The sequence below is a fragment of the Equus caballus genome, chromosome 12 (assembly GCF_041296265.1).
Source record: "Equus caballus isolate H_3958 breed thoroughbred chromosome 12, TB-T2T, whole genome shotgun sequence".
NCBI classification, from domain to species: domain Eukaryota; kingdom Metazoa; phylum Chordata; class Mammalia; order Perissodactyla; family Equidae; genus Equus; species Equus caballus.
Genome location: NC_091695.1, coordinates 9,570,297 through 9,592,676, shown reverse-complemented (window position 1 = coordinate 9,592,676; position 22,380 = coordinate 9,570,297). Strand labels below are relative to the sequence as shown.

At 59.6% G+C, this 22,380-nt stretch overlaps 1 protein-coding gene across 6 annotated transcripts in view; it reads right to left on the bottom strand.

Moving 5' to 3' along the window:
* Positions 1 to 22,380, bottom strand: part of CD82 (CD82 molecule) — a 48,412-nt gene that overhangs the window by 17,967 nt on the left and 8,065 nt on the right. For 2 of the 6 annotated variants that reach the window (XM_070228645.1, XM_001489923.7), the window contains exon 2: positions 3,436 to 3,518. In XM_070228645.1, the coding sequence (XP_070084746.1) occupies positions 3,436 to 3,498 (63 nt within the window). In that variant the 5' untranslated portion in view covers positions 3,499 to 3,518. Of the gene's footprint in view, positions 1 to 3,435; positions 3,519 to 5,624; positions 6,388 to 8,893; positions 9,037 to 15,183; positions 15,331 to 16,421; positions 16,536 to 22,380 lie in introns of those variants that run through there. The other 4 variants (XM_014729435.3, XM_070228646.1, XM_023653918.2 and 1 more) reach the window with 4 other exon arrangements.

Here is a 22,380-nt window from a genome sequence, read left to right as displayed (position 1 = left end):
TGAATGGAAAAAATCCATGATGAACAAAATATCAAACTTTTAAATAAGGACAGGATGGGTTTTACTGTTTTTTCCTCTGGAAGAGGAGCGGAGCCCCGACACAGCGGGTACTGTGTCTCCTTCAGAAGGGACGGCCTCACTCCCTGACCCTGGTCCCGGCGCCCAGAGGGACAGCAGAGACGACCACAAATGGGGAGGCGAGATGGCCACCCTCCCCTGGTCCCCTGTCTTCCAGCCGCTCACTTGTCCTCTCCTCTCTCCTTTCACATGGGCCCTGTTATTGTCCTCATTGTACAGATGGGGAAACTGAGGCCCTGACGCCGCACAAGGTTACCCAATTCCCCATCAGGGGCTCAAAGCGCAGAGTGACTGTTGATCGGGGCTGGACAGAGGCACACCGGCCACAGGGCTACTTGGGTTGGCCTGGGCTTGGGCCTGGAGAGCTGGTCTCTGGCGACAGGAAGGCTACTGAGATGCCGGGGAGGGGAGGGCCCACCGTCAGATGGGGGCACTCAGACTGTGCAGCTCGCTGGGAGGAAGGGGGGCTTCACAGAACCCAGGAGTCTGGGTCCCAGAGGAGACCCCTGGGCCCCTGCCTGCCGACCCTACAGCTCACAGCACGGCCAGCCAAGGGCCCGTCGTCAGGTCCACGTTCTGCTCCCGTCACCCAGACCCACACGGCAGAGGCCTGGCCCGCTCATCTCCACGCTCGGGGCAGGGCAGCGGGGAGAGGAGCCGCTCCGGAGAGGGAAGGAGAGGCAGGGCAGAAATCCCCTCCGGGCAACCGTCATCCCAAGCAGACCTCAATCCGGGCCTGCCCCGCCAAGCTCCTCGGCTCGCCTCCCGGAGAGGGAAGTCCCTGGCACGGCCCCTCTGGTCCCTCCGTGGGTCTGATGACTGCGAATTGACCGTCAGCTGTGGCCGGACCAGCCACCAGGCCTCGGGTCTGCCAGGAAGAAGGGCCGTGCAGGTGGCCAACCAGAAGAGGGGGAAACACCATGGCACCCCCTTTCGCCGTGAAGCAGGCCTGGGGCGCGGGGCACCTCCCCACATCAAGCACTCTAGCCCTCCAGAATCTCCGGACAGGACTCAGCCAGGAGCTGAGACCCCGCCAGCCAGCGTCCTTCCCCAGGGCAGAGCCGAGAAAAGCTGGCCAGGCCGTCTTCGGGCGGGTCTGGCGTCAGGAGGGAAGGAGGCGAGCACGCACACGTGCACACACGTGCTGGGGCAAGCACACACCGCAGCCCAAGCGATGCTTCCAACCACAGGTCCCGTCACGTAGCCACTTCTCACCGTGCGTCGAACCAGGGCCAGCATCCCTCCGGGAGGCCGCAGGGCTCTGCCCGGCCCCAGCCGGACCCCTCCCCCAGCATCACACAGGACTCCAGGGAGCCGGCTGAGCCCCTGATAATTATCTGCTCTCCCGGGGGCCATGTCCTTCATTCCCAGCCAAACACGAGGGCGGTGTCATCGTCCACTCGAGTAAGTGTTTGACTAGAGCCCACCGCCCCCAGAACGTGAGCCCCATGAGGACAGAAGCCATAATCTTCTGCCAGCGAATGTGTCTCCAGCTCCCAGGACGGGGTCTCAGTACAGAGGTGTCAGGGCAGACACCGCCAAAGGGCGAAGGAGCCGACATGGCCCCCAAACTCCCTCCTGTCCCCTCCCCCTCCCCTAGTGCCCACTCCCCATCCTGATGGGCCATCCTGGGCCCCGGCATGCACGGGGTTGACCCCTGACTCCCCCAGCCCCTGGAGCAGCTGGAAAGAGGCGGGAGGGCCGAGCAGGGCAGCGGGGAGAGGGACAGGAAGGGACTCCTGGGCCCAAACCATCAAGCTTGGTCCCTCTCTCCACAAAGTCTCTCCCCGCCCCTCCCACCGGGGGGAGACAGGGTGTCTCTGTCCCGGAACCCCAAGCCCCATCGCCTCCTCGACTATGGCCTAGACCCCTCTCACGAGTCCCCAGGATGCCCAGAGACAGAAAGACAGTGCTCCGACCCCCGGCCAGGCCGAGACCCAGGAGCCACGGGTCCTGCTGGGAAGGCCTGGCTCTGGCTGCTTGGGAGGAGCTTTCCAGAGGCCTGGCGGGCCGGGAGGGAAGTGATCACCAAGCTGGGGAGGCCCGGGTGCCCAGGCCCTGCCCAGGGTGGCTTCCGGGCCTGCCTGTCCCCCCAGCGGAGGGCCAGAGTCACAGTGGGGCTCAGCACTGCCCTCGAGGAGGGGCTGGGACTGGAGTCAGGGTGGACGACCAGCAGGGCCGGCGGCATTACGGCTGTCCTCGTGCATGTGCGTGTGCACGTGTGCGTGTGCGCATGTGCGTGCTTGCGTGTGCCAGGAACACCCTGGTGAGGATGTGTGTGTCGGGTTAAAGTGATAAGGGGGAATTTACAATGGTTCTTTATTTTCCCAACTTCCCACAATCCTATGTCACTTGTCATGTAAAATATTTTCCCCCACAAGTAATTCACGTCTATTGTAAAAAATCTGGGAAATGCAGAGAAGCATAAAGAACAAAACCAAAATCCCCAGGAGTCCCAACATTAACATGCAGAGGCATTTTCTTCTCCTCTCAAAAATATTCATGTGTGTGTACGAGTTTTGAAAATAAAATTGGACCATAACAAACACCCTATTGTGGAACCCGATCTTTTAACAACGTAGGGTGACCCAGCAACACGGGGAGGACACGGCGCCCAACACTTGGGGCCATGAGGGCCCTCACTCCATCACACACCCACTCCCCCACACACACCCCACCATCCTGCCAGCTCCCAGGCAGGAGGAGTGAGTCGGTGCCAGCCCAGAGAGGAACATCGAGCCCCCAGGAAAACCAGCTCCAGATGTGCGCAGAGCTGCCCTCTTGGCGGCCCCCTGGCTCAGGGACCTGGCGAGGCCTGCCAGGGTGGGTGCGGGAAGGGGGCGTGGGTCCCCCTCTAGGGCAGAGCCCATCCTCTCTCGCCCCCCTCTGGGATCTCGGAGGACAGCCCCCACAATGGGGGTGGAGAGCAGTGGGGATAGCCGAGCCCTGGAACAGGAACAGGCAAGTTTTTTCAGGGGGTGCAGGAGGGTGGGGGGGTCAGGACCGGACAAGACAGATCCCAGAGGCTCCTCCCAGCAACTCCCCACTGATGAGTCAGGGGAAGCCCAGGGGGGTCGCCTCCCCCCACGCCCACATCCAGCCCTGATGGGCCTGGGCCTCGGTGCCCCAGGAGAGGGCAAGGCTGAGAGCGGAGCCCAGGGGTCCCCCACAGAGCCACTGGGAACTCAGGGAATCTCCTTGCTGCCCCCAGCCGGTTCCCTTGGGAATGGTCTATCCTCAGCCCCCACGCCATGCCCCGCTGCCGTCCCCAGGCCTGGTCTCTGGAGGGTCAGGCTGGGATGTCCCAGGAGGAGAGAGTCTGTTGTTGGCGATGAGGACGGCGGTGGCCATACTTACAAAAAAGAGCAAGTTGAAGAGGAAGAGGAAGTATTTGGTAATTTTGATACAGGCTGACGCCATCCTGCTGGGCCTGGAGCTCCCTGGGGAGAAGAGAGAAGGCAGGTAGGTCAGAGGAGGGCGGGAGGGGGCCAGGGCAGGGGAGGAGAGGCAACCAAGGCTGGCGGGCACCCGACACCTGCTGGCCCCACACCCTCCCAGCTCACCTGCACAACCCCATGAGGTCGGTACTAACGTGAGGTCCCATTTTACAACACCCTGAGGCCCAGAGAGGTTAGACGCCTGGCCCAAGGCCACACAGCTAGGAAGTGCGGTCCTCCGGGCAGGCTTGGCTGCTTGATGCTCAGTAGTTAGGGTCTGGGTCAGCCACTCCACCGGGGCGGGGCCTGGAGTGACATTACACAGAAGACCCTCAGGCTCTGTAACTTGCCTAGATGGATGCTGGCTGAAACTGGGAGCCTGTCATCATCTCAGGAGCTGTCCCTCCTGCGTGTGTGGTTCTGAACAAAATTGGGCTCGTGCTGTCCAGAGCGATTTGCAGCATCATTCTACAATCTACAGTCTCTGTGTGCTGAGAGGATGCTCTTCCACGACACAATCTGACATGTTGACAAGAATCCACACTACTGCTCAGCACTCATTAACGTTTGGGGGGGGTCACAGACTCCCCCGGAAAACCCATGTATAGGTAGCATTTTGCAAATAATCTCTGGGGGTTCATAGACCCCAGGAAGCCATCCAGGAGCCCCCCCAAGGCCCCCAGGTTCAAGTGGTATATAGATATACCACGAAGCATTGACTAGGTACTCTGAGATCGGACACACAGGTTGTTTCTCATTTTCAGTCGCCCTGGGGGACACACCTGTGCTTCTGAAACGACTCAAACGGTGCTCCAGCACTCTGGCCGTGTCCCTCCACACCCAGGGAGCCCAGGCCAGGCAGGACTCAGGGAGCAAGCGGGAAGCTGGAAGCTGGCTGCCCTCACCCCCTCCCAGCAGCCAGACAACCCAGGAATGACAGTGGCCAGCCCTCAGCCCCCGTGGGGTCGTGGGAGCCAGCATGGGGCAGCTGGGGCCAGGACAGCTGGCCTGGGACAGCTGCACGGGCAGAGCTGGGCTCAGGGGTGGGAAGCAGGCACAGCCCCAGCCGTGTTCCCACTGCCCTCTGGGGAGGACGGAGCAGAGGGAATGGAAGGCCGCGCCGTGGGCTGCCCCCTCCTCGTGCAAGTGTGAAAGGAGCCCTCCGTGTTGTGAACCCCCCCGTCCATCTGGAGGCCGCTCAGCCTTCTCGGGACACAACCATCCTAACAGTGCATAACAATCCATAACAGCCCAGCTTCCACTTTCTGCATCTCCAGTGACGGGGGTGGGGGGCTGGGGAGGGCTCGCCACCTCCCAGGGGCCCTGCTCAGTTCTCTGACATCACTGCTAGACAAAGCTTTCTTTCGCTGCCTTTCTGTGGGTCAGATTTGGGCACGACAGGAAGCAAAGCCATCCAGAGAAGGAAAAGGCTGCCCGGGCGACAGTGAGCGCCCCGTCACAGGTGGCATGGAAGTGAAGTCTGACAAAGACTTGCGGGGGATTCAAGTGCTACCTGGGGAGACAACACTGAAAGGCTCCTCTCGTCTATCAGGGTCCCAGGCCCAGGTCTGAGGACGCGGGGACAGCAGTGACACAGGACCCAGGGACATCGGGCTCCCCCAGACACAGAGGTGAGAAGACAGGGCACCCCGGTGCCAGGAGTCCAGCGATCTGAGCTCCAGAGCCAGCCAGGCCGAGTGAGGCCGGCGGGGGAGGACCTCATGAAGGGGAGCTATTGTCCCCTTTGTCCCCTCCCAGCGCAGCGCCTGACCAACCGCAGGCGCTTCATCAACTTCATCAACTGTGCTGAGCAAAACAGCAGAGCGGGAAGGTTCTCTGGGGGAGGCAGGCAAGCCTCCTTCCCCCACAAACCCACTGGCTCTCCCCCCAGGAAACACGGGACACTGTGGGGCTGGCCTGCTCGGGTCCTCTGCAGCCTCTGGCAAAGCCACCCCTTCCCCAGCACCTCGCTGCCCACACTCCAGCTGCCTCCTGTGAGCACCGTGGCTGCTGCGGGCTTGTGCAATTGGAGAAGTCCGTTAGCAACCACGGCCGGCCCTCGCGGTTGCACAGATCTAGAAATTCCAGGAAGACGGTTTCCACACTTACCGGCTCCCGCAGTGTCTGCTCGGGCTGGGTCTCCAGGGCAGCCTCGCAGGCTTGGGAGGTTCAGAAAGGGGCAGCTTTTAGACAAGAGTAAACACCGGGCCTGCCCAGTTGGAAGGAGTGGCTGCCTGTGAATGGCCCCGACTCCGGGCGGCCGTTGGCGTCTGTCATCCCCTTATCCTCATCATCAGCCAGGAAGGGGAGGAGGGTGTTCCTATCCCTGGAGCTGAGGCTCAGAGAGGTGAAGCAACTTGCCCAAGTCACACAGCTCGTGAGCAGTGGTAGCTCCAGAGCCCGAGATCTTTCCACTCGGAAGTGAGGTCATCCGGGGACTAACTACAACTTTACGGAGAGATCTCTGGGGGCAGCTGGGATTCTGTTGTCTCATCAGGTGGTGAGTAGCAAGGTGACACCTCAAAGGAGCTCTGGCTCGGCGGGCAAGAAAGAGCTGAGGTTGCCAGGCTGATATCCCTGGCGCTCCAGACCCTGGGCACCCTCGCTGGTCTCTTGGTCACTCACACAAGTGTGCAAGGCCTTGGGCAAAGCCCTGCAGTGTCCTCTGAGCAAACTAAGGCCCAGGGGCGAAGGAGCTCGCCCAAAGTCACCAGGATGTGGACCAGCAAGGACAGAACCCAGGCGGCCTCGCCCTTGGGCCACCCCACTCTCTCCAGGAGGCAGCTGGGTGGCTTCAGATGCTGGAGCAGGAGCCAGGCAGCCCCACGACTGGCAGGCAGCTTGGTCAATCAGGATGGGACCTGAGAACTGCCTAAGGGAGGAGAAGATGCGGAGAGCTGGAGCCTGGGGCAGGCGGCCCGTGGGCATGTTGGCCCAGATCCTGGACCCTGAGGCATTCCCCAGGGAGCCCACAACCACCACCCAGCCTTGAGGAGACCCCGAGTTGGATTCAGAGGGCCTGGGGTTATGTTCCAGCTCTGCTCTCCCACGTTGAGGGGTCTGACCCCAGTGTCCTCCTCCACGAGACGGGAATAAGGGCCAGTGCGGGGCAGGGGTTGGCCAGCTGGGGCCTGTGGATCAGGTTCAACCCATTGCCTGGTTTTATACAGCTTGAGAGCTAAGAGAAGATTTTACACTTTTAAGTAGAAAGAAATAAAAAGAAGAATATTCCATAACACCCGAAATTCAAATTTCAGCGTCCATAAATAAAGGTGTACTGGCACACAGCCACGCCGCGAGATGACGTGTTGTCCGCGGCACAGCGGGGCAGCTGCGACAGAGACCGTCTGGCCCACACACCCAGAACATCCCTGTCTGACCTTTTATGGGAAAAGCTTGCCAGCCCCCAGCCTAGGAGATCACACAATGTGCACGCCAGTGTGAGAGGCAGTGAGGGTCAGGGACGCCCTTAGCTTGGGGTCTCGGGGAGAGCGAGCTGGGTGGCAGGAGTCGAACGTCAGGAACTGGACCGTTGGGAGAGAGAAGATGCAGGATCCCTGGACAAGGATGCAAGAACTGGCTGTCGACACATGGCCACGGGGAAGGGATTACGGGGCCTCGCAGTCCTCAGCTCCACGGTGAGGGTCCTAAGGGGACCCACCGTTACAGAGAGAGTGAGGTCAGCGCCCGCAGGCAGGGCTCCGCGAGCGGGCGCTGGGCAGCATCAGTACTCGTGGAAGAAGAAAGGGCGAGCGTTTCATTCGCAGATGAAATTAAGCACAAAGGACGCCTCCCAACGTTACGCTCTCTCGCACACACTTCCTGGGAGAGCCCTGCAGGGTCTGCCTTTGCTTTCCTACGATGGCGGAGGGTGTGTTAACAGCCACAGAACAGGGGAAGGAGATGCAAGCACATCTTATCAGAAACTTCCAGAACATTCACTGACGGCTGTGTGGGCACCAGGGCAGGGTGCTGATTTTATGTTAGACTTACTAGCAGGTAAATTGGCCATTTCTAAGAAACTACAATTTAAATTGCCCAAATACATAATTTTATGCCAAATCAGTCTGTGCAACGAAATTACTATACTAATATTTCACTACCTCCTACTCACCCTTCAGGAAGCACCTCAGACAGCGCCTCCTCCAGGAAACCTCCTACTCCAGCCAGGCTGGTCACCACCGCCACCGCCACCCGCTCCCCGCCAACATGCATGCTGGTTAGGGGCACTCCCTCCCTGCTTCCTTCCAGTGGCACTCGACCCTGAAGCCGTTCCCAGAACAGGCTCTGGCATCAGACTGCCTGGGTTTGAACGCAGTTCTATCACTGCCCAGCTGTGTGATCTTGGACAAATGACTTAACCTCTCTGAGCCTCACCTTACTCACCTGTGAAATGAGGAAAATAAAACCTCTTTGCCAGATGTGTCCAGAGATGAAATTAGATAATTTGGGTAAACTGCCGGGCATGTGGTAGGCTGTCAGTAAATGGAGGTGACTATCACAACTCGATGTCGTACACGAATTTTCTATTACTTGTCCATCTCCCCTCTGGACTGTGATGTCTTGAGGGGAAAGACTATGTATTATTTATGAGAACAAAGTAGGCTCCCAGCAAATGTGGCCGAATGAAAGGGTGGATGGAGGGATGGATGGATGAAGGGATGGATGGATGGACGGATGGGTGGAGCGACGGGTGGATGGAGGAATGGATGAGTGGATGAATGGAGAGATAGAGGGATCGGTAGAGAGAGGGATGGGTGGATGGATGGATGGATGGATGGATGGTTAGACAGATGGTTAGATGAATGGGTGGATGGATGGGTGAATGGATGGGTGGATGGATGGATGGAGGAACAGGTGGATGGAGAGGTGGGGGGGGAGGGTCTTCCACATAGAGCACCAGGGCTTTCAAGTGCTCAGCCACCCAAAGGGGGGTCTCAGTCAGCTGAGACTCTATTTTCGGGCCTCTACTGTCCCCACCCAACGAGGGGTGAGGGTCCTGTAAGGTGAGCACCCTCAGCCAGTTCTGAATGCCAGCACCGCTGCCAAGGCTCCCTCACCTCCCCTGGAGGCCCTGGGCACAGGAGGTGGCCCAGGGAGGAGCTGGCGTCTTCCGGGAGCCCCTTCTCTGGGTTGGGCCCTGTGCGTTCACACCTGTAAGGTCGGAGGCTGGCCTGTCCCTCCCCAAGGATGGGGAGGAGCCCTGTGGCCCGATGCTAGAACCCGTATGTCCCCGTCCAGCCTCAGGGCAGAGAGTGATGCAGTGGCGAGGCCCCTCTGGGCCCAGAGACAGAAGGCACGGGCTCAGACTCTGCTCTGACGGGACACGGGGTACGAGGCCTGGCATGGCGACTGCCCTCCCAGGGCTGCCTCCTCACCTGTCTAGTGATGGGGCCAGAGCAGAGCTCTCTGGAGCCGTCCTCAGCAGACGTGACACACAGTTAAGAACAAAACACTCTGCTGTCACCAAGTCTGGGGAGCACCAGCCCTCCTCCCCGTGAGTCACTGTCCATGAGCCATTAACGTCTCCAAGACGCTGGCAGTAAACACTGCCGACCTAAAACCATTTTCACTTTCTAGCCATTAACACCATGTGGAACGTGTCTTTGGAAATGCCAGGTCAAAGACTCTGGAGGGTCCCCTGGGGGCCGGTCCGCCAGGATCCAGAGGGGAGGTGGCCCTTTGCCCATCGGTTGCCTCAGAGTAAACACTCAGGAGGAACGCTCCCATCTCCGCCTCTCCCGGCCCCAGCCCATGTGTGTCTGCTCCAACCCACCAGCTCTGCCAGCCCCATGCCTCAGCTCCCTGCTATTCACAGGGTCTGCTCCCACCCTCGCCCATCCGTTATCCCCAGCGAGGGAGGGCTCTTTGAGAGATGCAGACCAGATCTCGTCACTCCCCTGCCTGCTGTCCTCTGATGGTGACGGAGCAGACAGGCTAGCTACAAAATCCGGGCTCCTATGTGGCCGGCGGGGCCCTGCCTGGTTTGCCCTGGCCCTCCTCTGTCCTCAGCACCTCCCTCCTCCCCACACACACATCCATCTGTCAGGCCGCTCTTTCCTGTGGTTCCAGTACAGCAGGCCCTTGCCCACCAGGGGCCTGCACCTTGCGGTTCGCTGCCAGGAGCTCTGTTCCCCAGAAGCTCCGGTGGCCTCCTTCCCTTCCCGCAAGCCTTGCTCAGAAGGCCGAGTTCCTCCTCCCAGAGGCCTTCCCGGAACACCCCATCTACACAGCGGGCCTCATGTCCAGCTACACATTCGAATCAAAATACACCAATGCCCAGCCTCGGTCCCCATCCCACAAAGCCAGCAGCATCTCTGGGGAGGGGGCTCCCCGCCAGCCCTGACTCGAAGGAGCAACAGCTCCGACACCTGGGCCTGTCACATGGCCCCTCTCGTGGCAGTGACCTTATTGTGTCACTAGTGGGTGTGGAGCCCCCCCTGAAAATGGGGCTCCTTGCGGGGAGAGGCTGCGTCTGTCTCATTCACCCTGTTTCCCAGAGCCCAGAACAGTGCCGAGTCCGGAGTCCGCACTCGACACGGGTTTGCAGGAAGGAGGACAGGAGGGAGCCTGGAGAGGTCAGGAAAGGCTCCTCAGAGGAGACAGGATGACCAACTTTGATCCTGCCACCAGAGGCTCCTGGCCCTTAGAAATCATCGCTGGCGTGGGGAGGAGGTTGCTGCCCCCAACACTGGACTTTAATCTCCTTTGGGTCAGGAAAGCTGGAGGGGCTGTGAACTCTCTCCCTAGGAAGATGCAGGTGCATGCTTGCATCCCCTTTTGGGGTCACTGACCCAGGAAAGCCCGGAGCTTCTTACTTCCCTCGCCTCCCAGCCATTCAGAGCACTGGTCCCCAATCTTGGCTGCACCCTGGCACTATCCTGGGAGCTCTAAATTACCCTGGGAGCTCTTGCAGGTGCCTGGGCCCCCCTCCCAGAAATCTGATTTAATTGGTCTGGGGTGCAGCCTGGGCATCAGAAATTTTTAAAGCCTTCCAGGGGATTCTAACGTGTTGAGGGTCATGGCCATAGACGCCGTGCCCAGGGTGGCCGCGTCCCTCTGCTCCGAGTGGGATGCAGGCGGGGCCTGGGGGTCCTGGTGCAGCCGGGCCTGACGGGGATAATCTCACAGCAAGCTCCCCGTGTCTCTGCTCCATCCCCCACTTCCTGGAGGCTCCTTCCTCTGGGTCATTTAGCCCAGAGCAATATCCGGGTGCCAGGTGCTGAAGACCTTTGAGATCATTGCCCATCTCAGAGGGGCCAGAGTGACAGTCTGCAGCTCGCGCAGCAAGACTGGGGCTGAGCACGCAGGGGAGGACTGGGAAATCCCTCTTCTGTCTCCACGCGCGGCCCTGTCCCAGCTCAGCGGGCCTTCAGCAGAGAGAGGCGTAAGGAGAACTGGGCTCAGAGTCACACCGATGCCCTGGCTTCCCACCCTGGGCTCTGCCACACACCAGCCACAGACCCTCGGGAAACACTGCAGAGCCGTCTCCCCGTCAGAGAATGCGGATCCTAAAGCTGCCCACCCCACGCAGGTGTGAGGCGAACCACGATCAGGCCAGAGCACAGTAGGGTTTCATCCATGCTGGCACCCCGGCCCATGCCTCCCACTCTCCCCACTTGAAGATGCCAAAGCTGCCAAGTCTGTCCAGCTGTGTGGCCTTGGGCATCACCTCGCCACTGTGCCTCAGCTTTCCCACCTGTAAAATGGAGTTAATAATGGGTTCTGGGGAGGCCCATGCGAGTTAGTCTTTGTCCAGTGTCTGGCACCCATCAAGTGTCAAATAAATGCTATCAATTACGCCGAGGAGAATGACTACGCAGAAATTGTTGGTTACGTGACCAACAGTTGGACGCCCTCCGGGGGGCTGATCCAGCCTCTAAATTTGTGCCCGGCCTGGAGGCCTCCGTGCCACAGGGTGACTCCTGCTGTTCCCGGGCAAGGGGGTGGGTGCTAAGCGGGGCTGGGCTGGGCCGCCCAAGGAGGGAGCCTCTGTCTCTGAGCCTCTGGGCTGTGCCTCAGGGGCCCGCTGGAGGCCTGGAGGTCCAGCCAATTTGGTGAGTCAGACAACTGATCCTGTTGCCGGAGCAGGAAGTGAGGTGAGAGAGCCCTCCTGTGCACGGGCGCTCCACCTGCAAGCTGGTTCTTGGCCACCTGGCTCTCCGGTTTCTGGACTTTGTCCCGACGGCCCGTGAAGAGGCCGGCCACAGGTGGCTGTGTTTGTTTTCAAGAGGACAGATGATGTGTTTCCTGGAACCCCGGCTGACTCCAGGGCATGGCTCTCTGACTTCCGCACTATCTTATTTTTCAATCTCTGGTCTTACCTTTTTCTGTTGTTGTTAAAACAGAAAAGAAACAAACAAAAAAAAAGTAAAAAGCTGTTACTCTGGGCAACAGGGAAATGGGGAGGCCAGAGAACTTGATTGCGATCTCAAGTTTCTTTCAAGACCCAGGTTCCAACGGCAGCTCTGCTCCTGCTAGCTGTGTGACCTCGAGCAAGGGAGTCGCTGACCCTCTCTGGGCCCAGCGTCTCATCTCTAACGTGGGGACACGAGCAGGACGCCCGTCTCACAGGACTGTTGGAGGACTGTGGCAAGGTGTGCAAAGAGCTTCAGGGGCACTGTCACCTGCTCACACACAAGCCAGCAAACCCCACCACCACCACCACCAGCGGCTGGAAGAAACACGTCCAGATCAGCCCCTCCCAGGAACCCCAAGGCCCCTGTTTGTCTCACAGATGCGGAACCGAGGCCCAGCGAGGAACAGCTCCTGCCACACGGCTCCACGAGCCGCTGTGACGGGCTCCCACTCTCCCGAGGGCTTCTCGCCCTGGAGCTGGGACTGACTCCCAGCACTGGGGGAAGGACGCCAGGGTACCAGAGGGACACAGGCCAGCAGCCAGCCCTGGCCAGACTGGGCCAGAGGAGAGACAGAACTTTATAGTGTGCATAATGTCATCCCACTGTCTCTCTTTTGATCTCTATAACACACAGCTTCCCCCTGAGATATTATTATCTCATTTAACAGACGAAGAAATGGAGACTCTGATGCTCAGTGACCTGCCTAAGGCCACACAAGTAAGTGGCTAAGCCACGGTTAAAATTCAGGTCAGACTTGAGACCACAGCTCTCTCCTCCTCACCTGCGGCCTACGTGAACGGGGTGGACGGTGGAGCCCACTGTCCCCACCCTTCTGTGCCTCTGCCTGCTTGCCTGACCCCCACCCCATCCTGCTCTGGCTCCCAGGCCTGAATCTTGGCTTCCTGTCAGGAAGGAAAAGATCAGCCCCACCAATCCCGGCCAGGGTGTTCCTCCAGTGTGGCTGATGAGGCTGACAGATGTGGCCCTTCCCAGCAGGCTTTGCTCTGAGACACAAGCAATGAGACTGGACAGCCTTCAGCATGAAGAAGTGGGCCACTCTAATGGAGGGGCAGCATGAGGATGAACAGACATCCAGAGCCTTCTAGCCTCCCTATCAGGCCCCCAGGCAGCCAAAGATTCAAGTTGAGGCTGAACCATAGCCTCTGACCTCTCCTTCTCATGGCTCCCTTTCTTGACTGTTTCTGGCCTTCGTGGCAGGCTGCTTGGACCCCCAGCAGACTCTGCTCTCTCCCAATGCTGGGGTCTAAGGCGCACACACTCAGATTCACAGTGCTGCAAAGGCCTTGGACGTCACCTCCTTCAGTCCCCATTTCTCAGATGAACAGACTGAGGCCCAGAGAGGACCATGAATAATCCCCACCCTTCCGGGGAAAGTGTGTGTTGAGTGCATGGTCGGAGCAGGAGGGAACTGGTTAGTGCCTCAGTGCCTCCCAACCCGTTTCTTGTCACGATACATGTAGATAAGTACACATATTTGTTTAGCACACTGGGGCGGACAGACAGGACTGAGCCTGATCTCAGGGGACCGGCCCGCGGCTCTGCCCCAAGGGCTGATGAGCTATCTCAACACACTCGTAACCCATTTGGGCACATGGGTTGGGAAGCTCTAAATTAGGAGGATATTTAGGACTGTAGGAGAGGCTATGCAAGAGCCCCAGATTCCAGGGGCCCTAACAAGAGGACCCAGATTCCCAGGTGGGCTCTCAGGAGTCAGCCACCTTCCCAGGACCCCTCCCCAGCCCCACGGTGAGAGGCAGAATAAGGAACCAGGTCGTAGTATGGACTTTGGATTGAGACACCTAATTTCCAATCCCATTCCACAGAGCTGTGTGACCTTTGACAAGCAGCCTACCCACTCTGAGCCTCGGCGTGCTCATCTTTAAAATGGGGATATGAGGGCTTGTCCAGGAAGATGGCGGAATCAGCTTGCCAAACCCCAGACTGTGAGCCTGGCAGAGGAAAAAGACTCTGCGAAGAGAGCACAGTAGGCGAAGGGTCCCCTCGTCACACGTCAGGAGGAGGGTGTGGGGCTCAGGAAGGTAGTGCCACTTGCCCTGGTCACATGGAGGACAGTGGCCCAGCTGAGCTTTGTGCTCCAGACCCTCTGACTCTGGAGTCCAGCATCCCACCTGCTGCACGACACTGCTTCCCACACGGAAGGCCAGGGGGGCCCTCCCAGGGGGCTCCCCAGCGGCCGCGCTCTGCTCAGAGTTTCCATCCTGAGCCACTGCCCACCGCAGCTCATCGAATCCCTACTCTGAGGGGCCCCGAGCTGGACACAGGAAATGGATGGACGAAACCCATCCTGCCCTCAGGGAGTGCCAGCCCAGAGGGCCAAGACGTGAAAAGGAGCGATTATACACCAACACAAGCATCAAGGGCACGGTGATCCCACCCCGCCTCCAGCTCTCCCTCCGAGGGACACAACGGGCTCTTCAGAACACACTCCCCAGCAGTTAATCCCAAAAGCTAACATCTCTGCCGTTCCTCCTTGCCAGAGACGGTGGTAAGCACTTCATGCAGCTCAGGTTATCCTTGTAAGGGCCCTAAGAGGTCAGCGGGCCTTTACCCCATTTCACAGTTGAAGAAACTGAGGTTCAGGGGGTAACGGGACTTGCCCAAGGTCACAGCCCACGGACCTGGGAGTTGAACCCCAACAGTCTGACTCGGGGCCCCCGTGCTCTGCTGTCACGGTAGGCTGCCTGTGGAAACAAAGGCATAAGTGACAGGTCACCAAAATAACCTCGCCAAGGCCCAACCCACGCTGATTGGGTTTCACAGCCCAGCCTCTGAACCCAACCTACTAATGACACCCTGGGGCCGCATAAGGCACCAGGGACCAGCTCACACATCCATCCCAGGGTCTGGTCAGCTGGGGACAGGTGCGTGACAAAGTGTTAACCTCTGGGCCAGGGCTGGGGTTCCTAAGAAACTAAGGATGGGGGCTGGGTGTGGGGCCTCGGCAGGGCAGGGTGATCCGAAAGGGGGGGGACGCACATCAGGGACGTCACACGGCAGCTGGCATGCTCTTCAGTCACAGCATACCCTCTGCAGGCTCTGGGCTCAGGAAGGAAGAGATGGGGTGGCTGAAATGCCCCCTCCTCCAGGCAGCCTTCCCAGAAATCCTCCTGCACAGACCCTGACAGAACGCTGTCTGCGGCCCTAATTATCTTGGCCTGAGTAGCTAGGGTGGCCGTCAGCCAGATGGGGGCTGTCCATCCCGAAGAGTCACTTAATTTTTCTGAGCTTCAGTTCCCTCATCTGTAAAATGGGCTCATACTTCCTACCTCCCAAGGTTGTTGCTCTCAGCACCTCCTTAGGCCTGGAAGCTGGTTTGGCTTCGGGGCTATTTGACAGAGAGAGAGACAGAGAAGGGGCTGAGGGAGATGCAGTGGAGGCAGCACACAGGGGCAGGCACTCGCTCTCCTGGGTCCCTGGGGAAAGCACAGGGAAGAGGAGGTGAGGTAGGAGGGCACAGGCAGGTCGTCAACTCCCAGGGCTTGGAGGTGGGCGGGGGGCTTCCTGGCGAGACCCGGCTGGAGGGAGTGCAGCCCAGGTGAGGAGTGCTGAACGGCTTTCGGGCCTCACCCCTGCCCCCGGCTCTTTCCCACGCCGTCTCTCCCCTTCTGGATGTCTCCCTACCGGTGTGGGTGGCTTTCTGCGAGCCTTCCACTCTGTCCTGTCTCTCCCTGCTTCTGAGACCATCTCTCCGGTCTCTCCCCTCACGTCCCGAGAGCCTCTGGACATCCAGGGTCCAGGGCAGCCTCACCCCGCCCTCATGCCCCGGCTCCCGCCTATCCAGTCCTCCCCACGGCGGGCACCCGGCTCCAGGGCAGGGGGGCCTGGGAAACCCATTTCCACGGTCAATGGCAGGGATCCATCCGGGCCCTCGGAGGCTGGGAGGTAGGGCTGCTTCCCCACGTGGTGGTGCAGCCCAAGCCCCTGGTTCCCAGGCAGGGCGGTGGCCGCCTAACCAGCCCGGACACCTGGCACTTGGGGCAGGTAGCAGAGGAGACCAGCACAACCCACTGGGGCCCCCTGCCCAGGGAGAAAGACGCCTGCCTGGGCTGCTCGGGTCCTCTGGGCCCGCTGAGGAGCAGCGACGAGCCCCCTTGGGCTGGATTCGGCCATGGGGCCCCCACACCCACTACACCCTCCAGACATGTGCTGGCTTCAGGGGCACCTGGAGGGTAGAGAGAGAGGGCCTGATGGGGGCTTCAGTAGGGGAGTAAAAAGAGAGGTGGGGGAGGACGGGGAGGGGAGACAGAGAGGCAGAGACAGATAAAGAGAGAGACCGAGGATGACAGGGAGACAGGAACAGAGAGACAGATCCCAGGGAAGGGGGGCCTCCCATGCATCTGGGGCTCCAACCTGCAGCCCTCTGGCCCTCTGGGGTCTCCACGGAAGCCCCCAGGGAGCCTGAGGCAAACCCACCAGAGAGCACAGGCCCAGCTGCCCCAGGCAGGACCCCACCCTGGGAGCCAGCTCAGCTCCTCTTCCTGGCCCACCGCCCCCAATCTCATACCTCAGCCCGCTTTGTGGCCAAGAGCCCTGCCTCTTTGGTGGCCGCCTTGGGGGACCAGGGCCCTGTGGTTCTTACCCACACCGCCCTTCCCCTCACCAGCCGCCAAAAGGGCCCGTCCCTCCCCAGCCCATTCTTCTCAGTCTTGGCCTCTCCCCTGCAGATTCGAAGGAGTGCCAGGTGGGCGGTGCCGTGGATGGAGCACCATCAGCCCTCTCCCCCCTGGCCCTGCCCTGAGATTCCTGAGCAGTCTGGATGGATCTTTATCACTAGACAGGGTGCTGGAGCCACCCACAGACCCTAAGGAGCTGACGCAGGGAGAGGGGACTTGGCCTCAGCCAGCAGTGGCTAAGCCAAAATGAGCAGCTCCATTCCAAACAGCACCGCCCCGCCCCCGCCCCTCCCCCCCGCCCCCGCAGCCCTCAGGGTCCTGGAGAGAAGAGAAGAAAGGACGGAGCCCACGAGCTCCAGCCTGTGGTCACCCCACTTCCCTAACCTCAGCTTCCCTTTCTGCAATGGGATGGGCCCTGCGCCAGTGCCTAAAGAGGGTGGACATCTAGGACCCTCCACCGGGAGCCTGGAGACCTGGGACTCGCCAGCCCCGCCTCCTCCCAACCCCCTTCCCCTGCCCATTCGAGGGACACTCCTCTGGAAGGCAAACTTTGGCCAAGAATGTGAGCATCCGCTGAGAGCTGGGGAATGGGGGTGGGGAGAGAGGCTGAGGCCCAGCTGCTGGCCCTGACAAGTGCCTTTCCCTCTCTGGGGTAACCAGAGTCCTTCCCACCTGACGGGAGGTGTAAGCTCTGCGGAATAAAACCGTTCTTGCACAATAAAGGGAAGTGAGAAGGCTCCAGGCCACAGGGAGCTGGGGGAGGGGCTGGACAGGCGAGAAGAGACAGGAATGGACAGGAAAGGTGCTTGGTGCTGCAGGAAGGGGTCTGCGCCCCCAGTGGGCCCCAGGGGCTCTCAGCATGGGGACCTGCGGGGACACACCTCTGTCTCAGAAAATCAGGCTGGGCCTCGAGCCTGGGTGGGCTCCGGGGGCTACACAGGAAGAAAGGAGCTCAGAGACAGGCTGCTCCCCAGGGTGACCCAGCACTCCAGGCCCAGAGCCAAGAGCGCAAGGGAAAGCCAAGAGAGAAAGCGAAAGCAGACCGTAGGCTTCCCAGCACACGAAACCGTGTATGCAAATGAAGCTCGAAAGGCTGCCACCCATCCCCTGGGAGGGAGTGCTCTGGCTCGGGTCACCTGCATTCCCAGGTGTCCTCAGCGGGCCTACCAGGGGCCTCCTGTGCAACTGAGAACCCAGGGGACAGGAGCAGCCCCTCCCAGAGATGGGTGGACCGGGATTCTGGGCCAGGGTCACCATTTGAAGTGGCAGGGCCTGTTTGAAGCTGATCCGCCCTTGCGCTGGCTCCTCCCCCGTTATCAGGCCAAAGCACCCCTACCTAGAGCAGCTATCCTCCAGCCTCAGCCCAAGGTCCAAGACACGGGCTCAAGGGGGTGGGGGGCGAGGGGGGAGGAGAGAGGAAGGCACGGCTGGTTGCAGGGAAGGGTGGGGACTGGCATTCCCGAGGGCCTGGAGCCCAGCAGACACCAGCAGGGGGTACTCTGCGCGCTGTATCTCTTGCAAGCCTTACACGTGCTCAGTAAGGAAAGGAGCTGTCCTCTTCTTCAGAGAAGGGAGGCAGGGCTCAGAGAAGGTAAGGGACTTGCACCAGATCACAAAGCGTGGGTCACAGGTCTGAGGCTGCCCCAGCACTCTGAGCACCGCCAGCCTGGTGGGGACCCACAAAAGCCACGTGCCCACCCCCAGGGCCTTGTGGGGAGTTAACTAACCCAGTTAGTCAGTCACCTGAAGGACAGAGCCAGAGACAGCCGAGTGGGCTTGCCCAGAGGACCAAGACCTCCCTGAGGGAGGCGGGTGGCTGCAGCTGGGCCCAGAAGGATGAGGAAGACTCAGGTCAGGATACAGGGAGGAGGCGAGGACAGTCAGGCAGAACCACAGGGCCCAGGCCCCGAGGTCTGAGAGTCTAGAAAATTCCATACCACGCATTGGAGGGCAGGCACAGGGCCCAGGGGAAGCCAGAGGCTGAGGTGGGAGGGGGAGCCTGGCTGCACCCCTCCTCCTGCCACCACCAGGAGCTTTGAATGCCAGGCCTCGGCAGGAGCCGTCAACATGGACAGCAAGGACCACCCTATCTTCCCGGCCCATGGTTCCGGACCCAGAGCAAGCGGCCAGGGTCTGCCTTTCCTGGAGTCCTGGGCCTCTGGCCCCCAGGACCCACCAGCCCCACGAAGAGCCCTGGGACCCCTAATCCGAAGGCTGAGAACAGAGCAGAGCCCGGAGTTGCCCCTCCTCACTCAGGAGGCTGCTCCAGGTGATGGGCCAGGCTCGGGATGGGGAGCAAAGACGACACGGGTTCCAGCCCCAGCTCTAATGCGTCCTCAGCTGTAGGGTGTGGGGCATCTCACTCACGGCCTCTGTCATGCCCTGTAAAATGGGCTTAGTAATAATGCCTCCCCCTAGTTCACGAAGGGCTCGGAGGCTTCCAGACACAAGCGCGTGAGAAAGCGCTCACTGCTCGGAGCCACAAAGCAGGAGGCATCCGTGTGACAAATGAGGGCTCGACGCCCCAAGGGGGCAGCGACTTGCCCAAGGTCACACAGCCAGGCGGCAGCAGAGCACGATCTGAACTGGGTCTCCCGATGGCGAGGCCAGGGCCCTCCCCCGCAAGACCTGAACCCAGAGGGAGCCAGCCCCTCGGGCTGGTCTTTGACTGGGGTGGGGATGGAGCACAGGCTGCCTCCCCCACACCCCAGCGGGTCCAGGACCCATGCCCCTCCAGACGAGGGGGTCCAGCCTGGGAGTTTGGGATGGAAAGCCCAGCTCTGCCCCTTTCTGCTGTGACCTTGGGCTCTTTGAACCCCCCCGGGGTTCTGTAAAATGGGGGCTGACGATACTCTCTACTTGGGGGGGTGCTGGTGGGAGGATGGCCTGACGTCACAGCTCCAAAGCGCCCAGGGCAGGGTCTAACACGCATGAGGAGTGCACAGATGAGGGTTCTTCCCGTCCCTCTGCTATGCCTGCCGGTAGCGCCCAGCTCAGCAGGAGAAAGTTTCCAGCCTGCCGGAAAACCTGCCCAGAACAATACCTGGAAACATAAACGGGCTGGAGAAGACCGGATCTTAGGAGAGGATCACGTTACCAAATGGCTAGTGGTGGGTAGGAAGGAGAGCGAGACCAGCTCAGAGACAGCGTGGGGGAACCTGCCTTCCCAGCCACCTCACTTGAGGTCCCCTGGGGCAGGACAGCGCTCTGGGAAGGCACCTCTGTTTCTGTGCCAGACCTGCGTGGGGGAAGCCTGGAGTGTGTGAGGGGAGGGCAGGGAGAGGTGACAAGGCCAGGGCTCCTGTGTCAGCTCCCCTGCCGGCTTCCAGGGCATCTTTGGACATATCCAGTCACCTGTCAGAGCCTCGATTTTCCATTCTGTAAAATGGGGATGGCGATAACCATGCACATCCATATATAATAGCACATGCTGGAGGGGGGGATGAGGTGGGGGCAGAGGGAACTGAGTGCCAGCCTCATACGAGGCTTTATTAAACGGGGCAGGGTTCCTACTGTCAGTAGTGCCAGGAGGTGAAATCCAGCACACAGCCTGCCCTGCCCCATCCCACTATTCCAGGGGTTCTCGAAGTGTGGCCCCCAGACCGGCAGCAGCAGCAGCATCTCCCGGGAACTTACTCTCAATGCACCTTCTCGGGCGGCACCCCAGATCAATGGGGTCAGAAACTCTAGGGGTACCAACCCTGCTTTAACAAACCTCTGGGAGCCTGATGTATGTCAGAGTTCAAGAACCACAGCACCAGCCCCGCCCCGCCTCCTACTCCGGAGAAACTTCCTCCCACAGACTCATTGCCGCACTCCCTGGCTCCCGGAAGGCTGGCTACTGGGGAGAAAGGAGTCACCAGAGAGAGAGGTCATTAAATAGTAAAGAGATCCCATAATTAGTTCATGACACCACTGGTTCCCAGAGAGGGGGAGGGCCAAAGTGAGACTACAGGGGAAGAGAAAAGCTCCCCAGCTGCGGGCTCCTTTGCACACACACCATCCCCCGAGAGCCTGCCCCCTTCCCTCTGTGCGTTTGCTCACTAGCATTGAGGGACAGTCAATGCCCTCTCCCCCCGGTGAGGCTGGAGCTAGATGTGGGGGTCCACTCTGGGCGGGTATCAGCGAACAGGCTTTCCCCTGAGAATCTGGCTTTCAGACCTTGAGTTTGAAAACCGTCTGACTGGAAAGCCACGTCTAGGAACTCACTTTGTGGAGATCATTAGAATTGAGCTCAAAATATAGGTCTGGACAAGGTGGTCACTACAGCGACACGGATGCTATGAAAAAGTCAATGAAAAATTCAAAACGGCCTAAGGGTGGCACGGCAGGGAAATGTCTAACTGGGTCAAGGTAGATCCCTGTGGCAAGATACTAGGGAGCCAGGAAGCAGGCTGCGGACGAATACTGAGTAACATGGAAAAATCCCCCTCTACGATGTGAACCTGAATGCGACAGCACAGGAAGTGGGTCATACTGCGTGATCCCAATCGTGTGTGTGTGTGTGTGTGTGAAAGAACACCAAATGGTTCGCAGTATTTATCTCTGACCAGTTATTTCCTCTTTGCCTCTGTTCTTTACCCTCCAAATTTTTCCACAAAGACGATTTCTTCAATAACCAGGAAGTCTTTTTTTTTTTTTTTTTAAGTGGCTATTTGGTTCTGATGGAGATGAAGTTTTTTAAAAAAGTTCACACGAACGTCTCTTTTCTACATCTGAATCACTGGCTGGGGTGGGGGCCCTGCTATAAGGGAGCCTTGGTCCCTTCAGGGAGTGTCCACATTCCACGTGGTCCCAGAGAATGATCAGGACCGACGGTAGGAGCTAAGGGACAGTGGGTTTGCTCAGATTCGATGTCATATTTTTTAAGAGTCAGATCCATCCAGAGATGAACGATAGTGAGCTCTCCAAGCTTCGAGGTGTGCAAGCAAAGGCTGGATATTGTCCATGGATCAGTCTGGGTAGGGAGACTGGCTCGACGAACTCTAGAACTGCTCCAGATCACCACAGGACCAAGATCACAGCCCCCAACTCTGCCCTCAACTGTAGGCCGCCAGCACCAGGCCGAGGTTGGGCTCAGTAGTCTGATAGAGGACTAAGCCCCCCACAGCCGAAGGCCCTCTTGACCCCTGGAGCTCCCACTAGCCCTGGAAAGACCCTTCACCCCAGAGCAGGGGCTCCAGTCTTTTGGGAGGAGGACTCTGTCATTTCCGCAAAGGAGCAGGCTTCATCCATCATCATCACCCTGATCATCCTCCGGCCGTGTGCAGGGCGCAGCCTGACATTCACCCCACACCCAGTATCTCATCTAATCCTCACGCAAGCGTGGGAGAGGTACCACTGCCATTCCCATTTCACGATAGGGAAACCGAGGCTCTAAGAGGTTGAGAAGCTTGCGCGAAGGTGAGCAGAGAGGGAGGAAGAGCTGGCCCAAGCCTGGGTCTGGCCAACATCAAGGCCTGAGGGGCTGGATGAAGCCCAAGCTGTAAGCACAACCCCAGTGGCCCCTCCTTGCAGCTTGCCCCCCAGGATTTCGGCTATGCACAAAGCTTGAGAAGCATGGTGGCAGGCTTTACAGTCTCCTGCGGTTGACCCTGCCAGAGAGGGTGTGGGGCAGAGAGAAAGGCGACCAGAGGCGCTTTCGCAGAACGTCTAAAGGCACAGCACCAGGGCAGAGGACACACCCTCCCAGCCACAGTGACTGCTCCGCTGTGCGTTCAGCAGGGCATGGGGGTCACGGAAATGGGCTGTCTACGCGACAGTGACGTAAGGACGGGCCACCCACTCACTTGCCGCAAGACCTCAGAAAAACCCATCCTCCCCCATCCCCCTGAGTTTCTATTTCCTCTA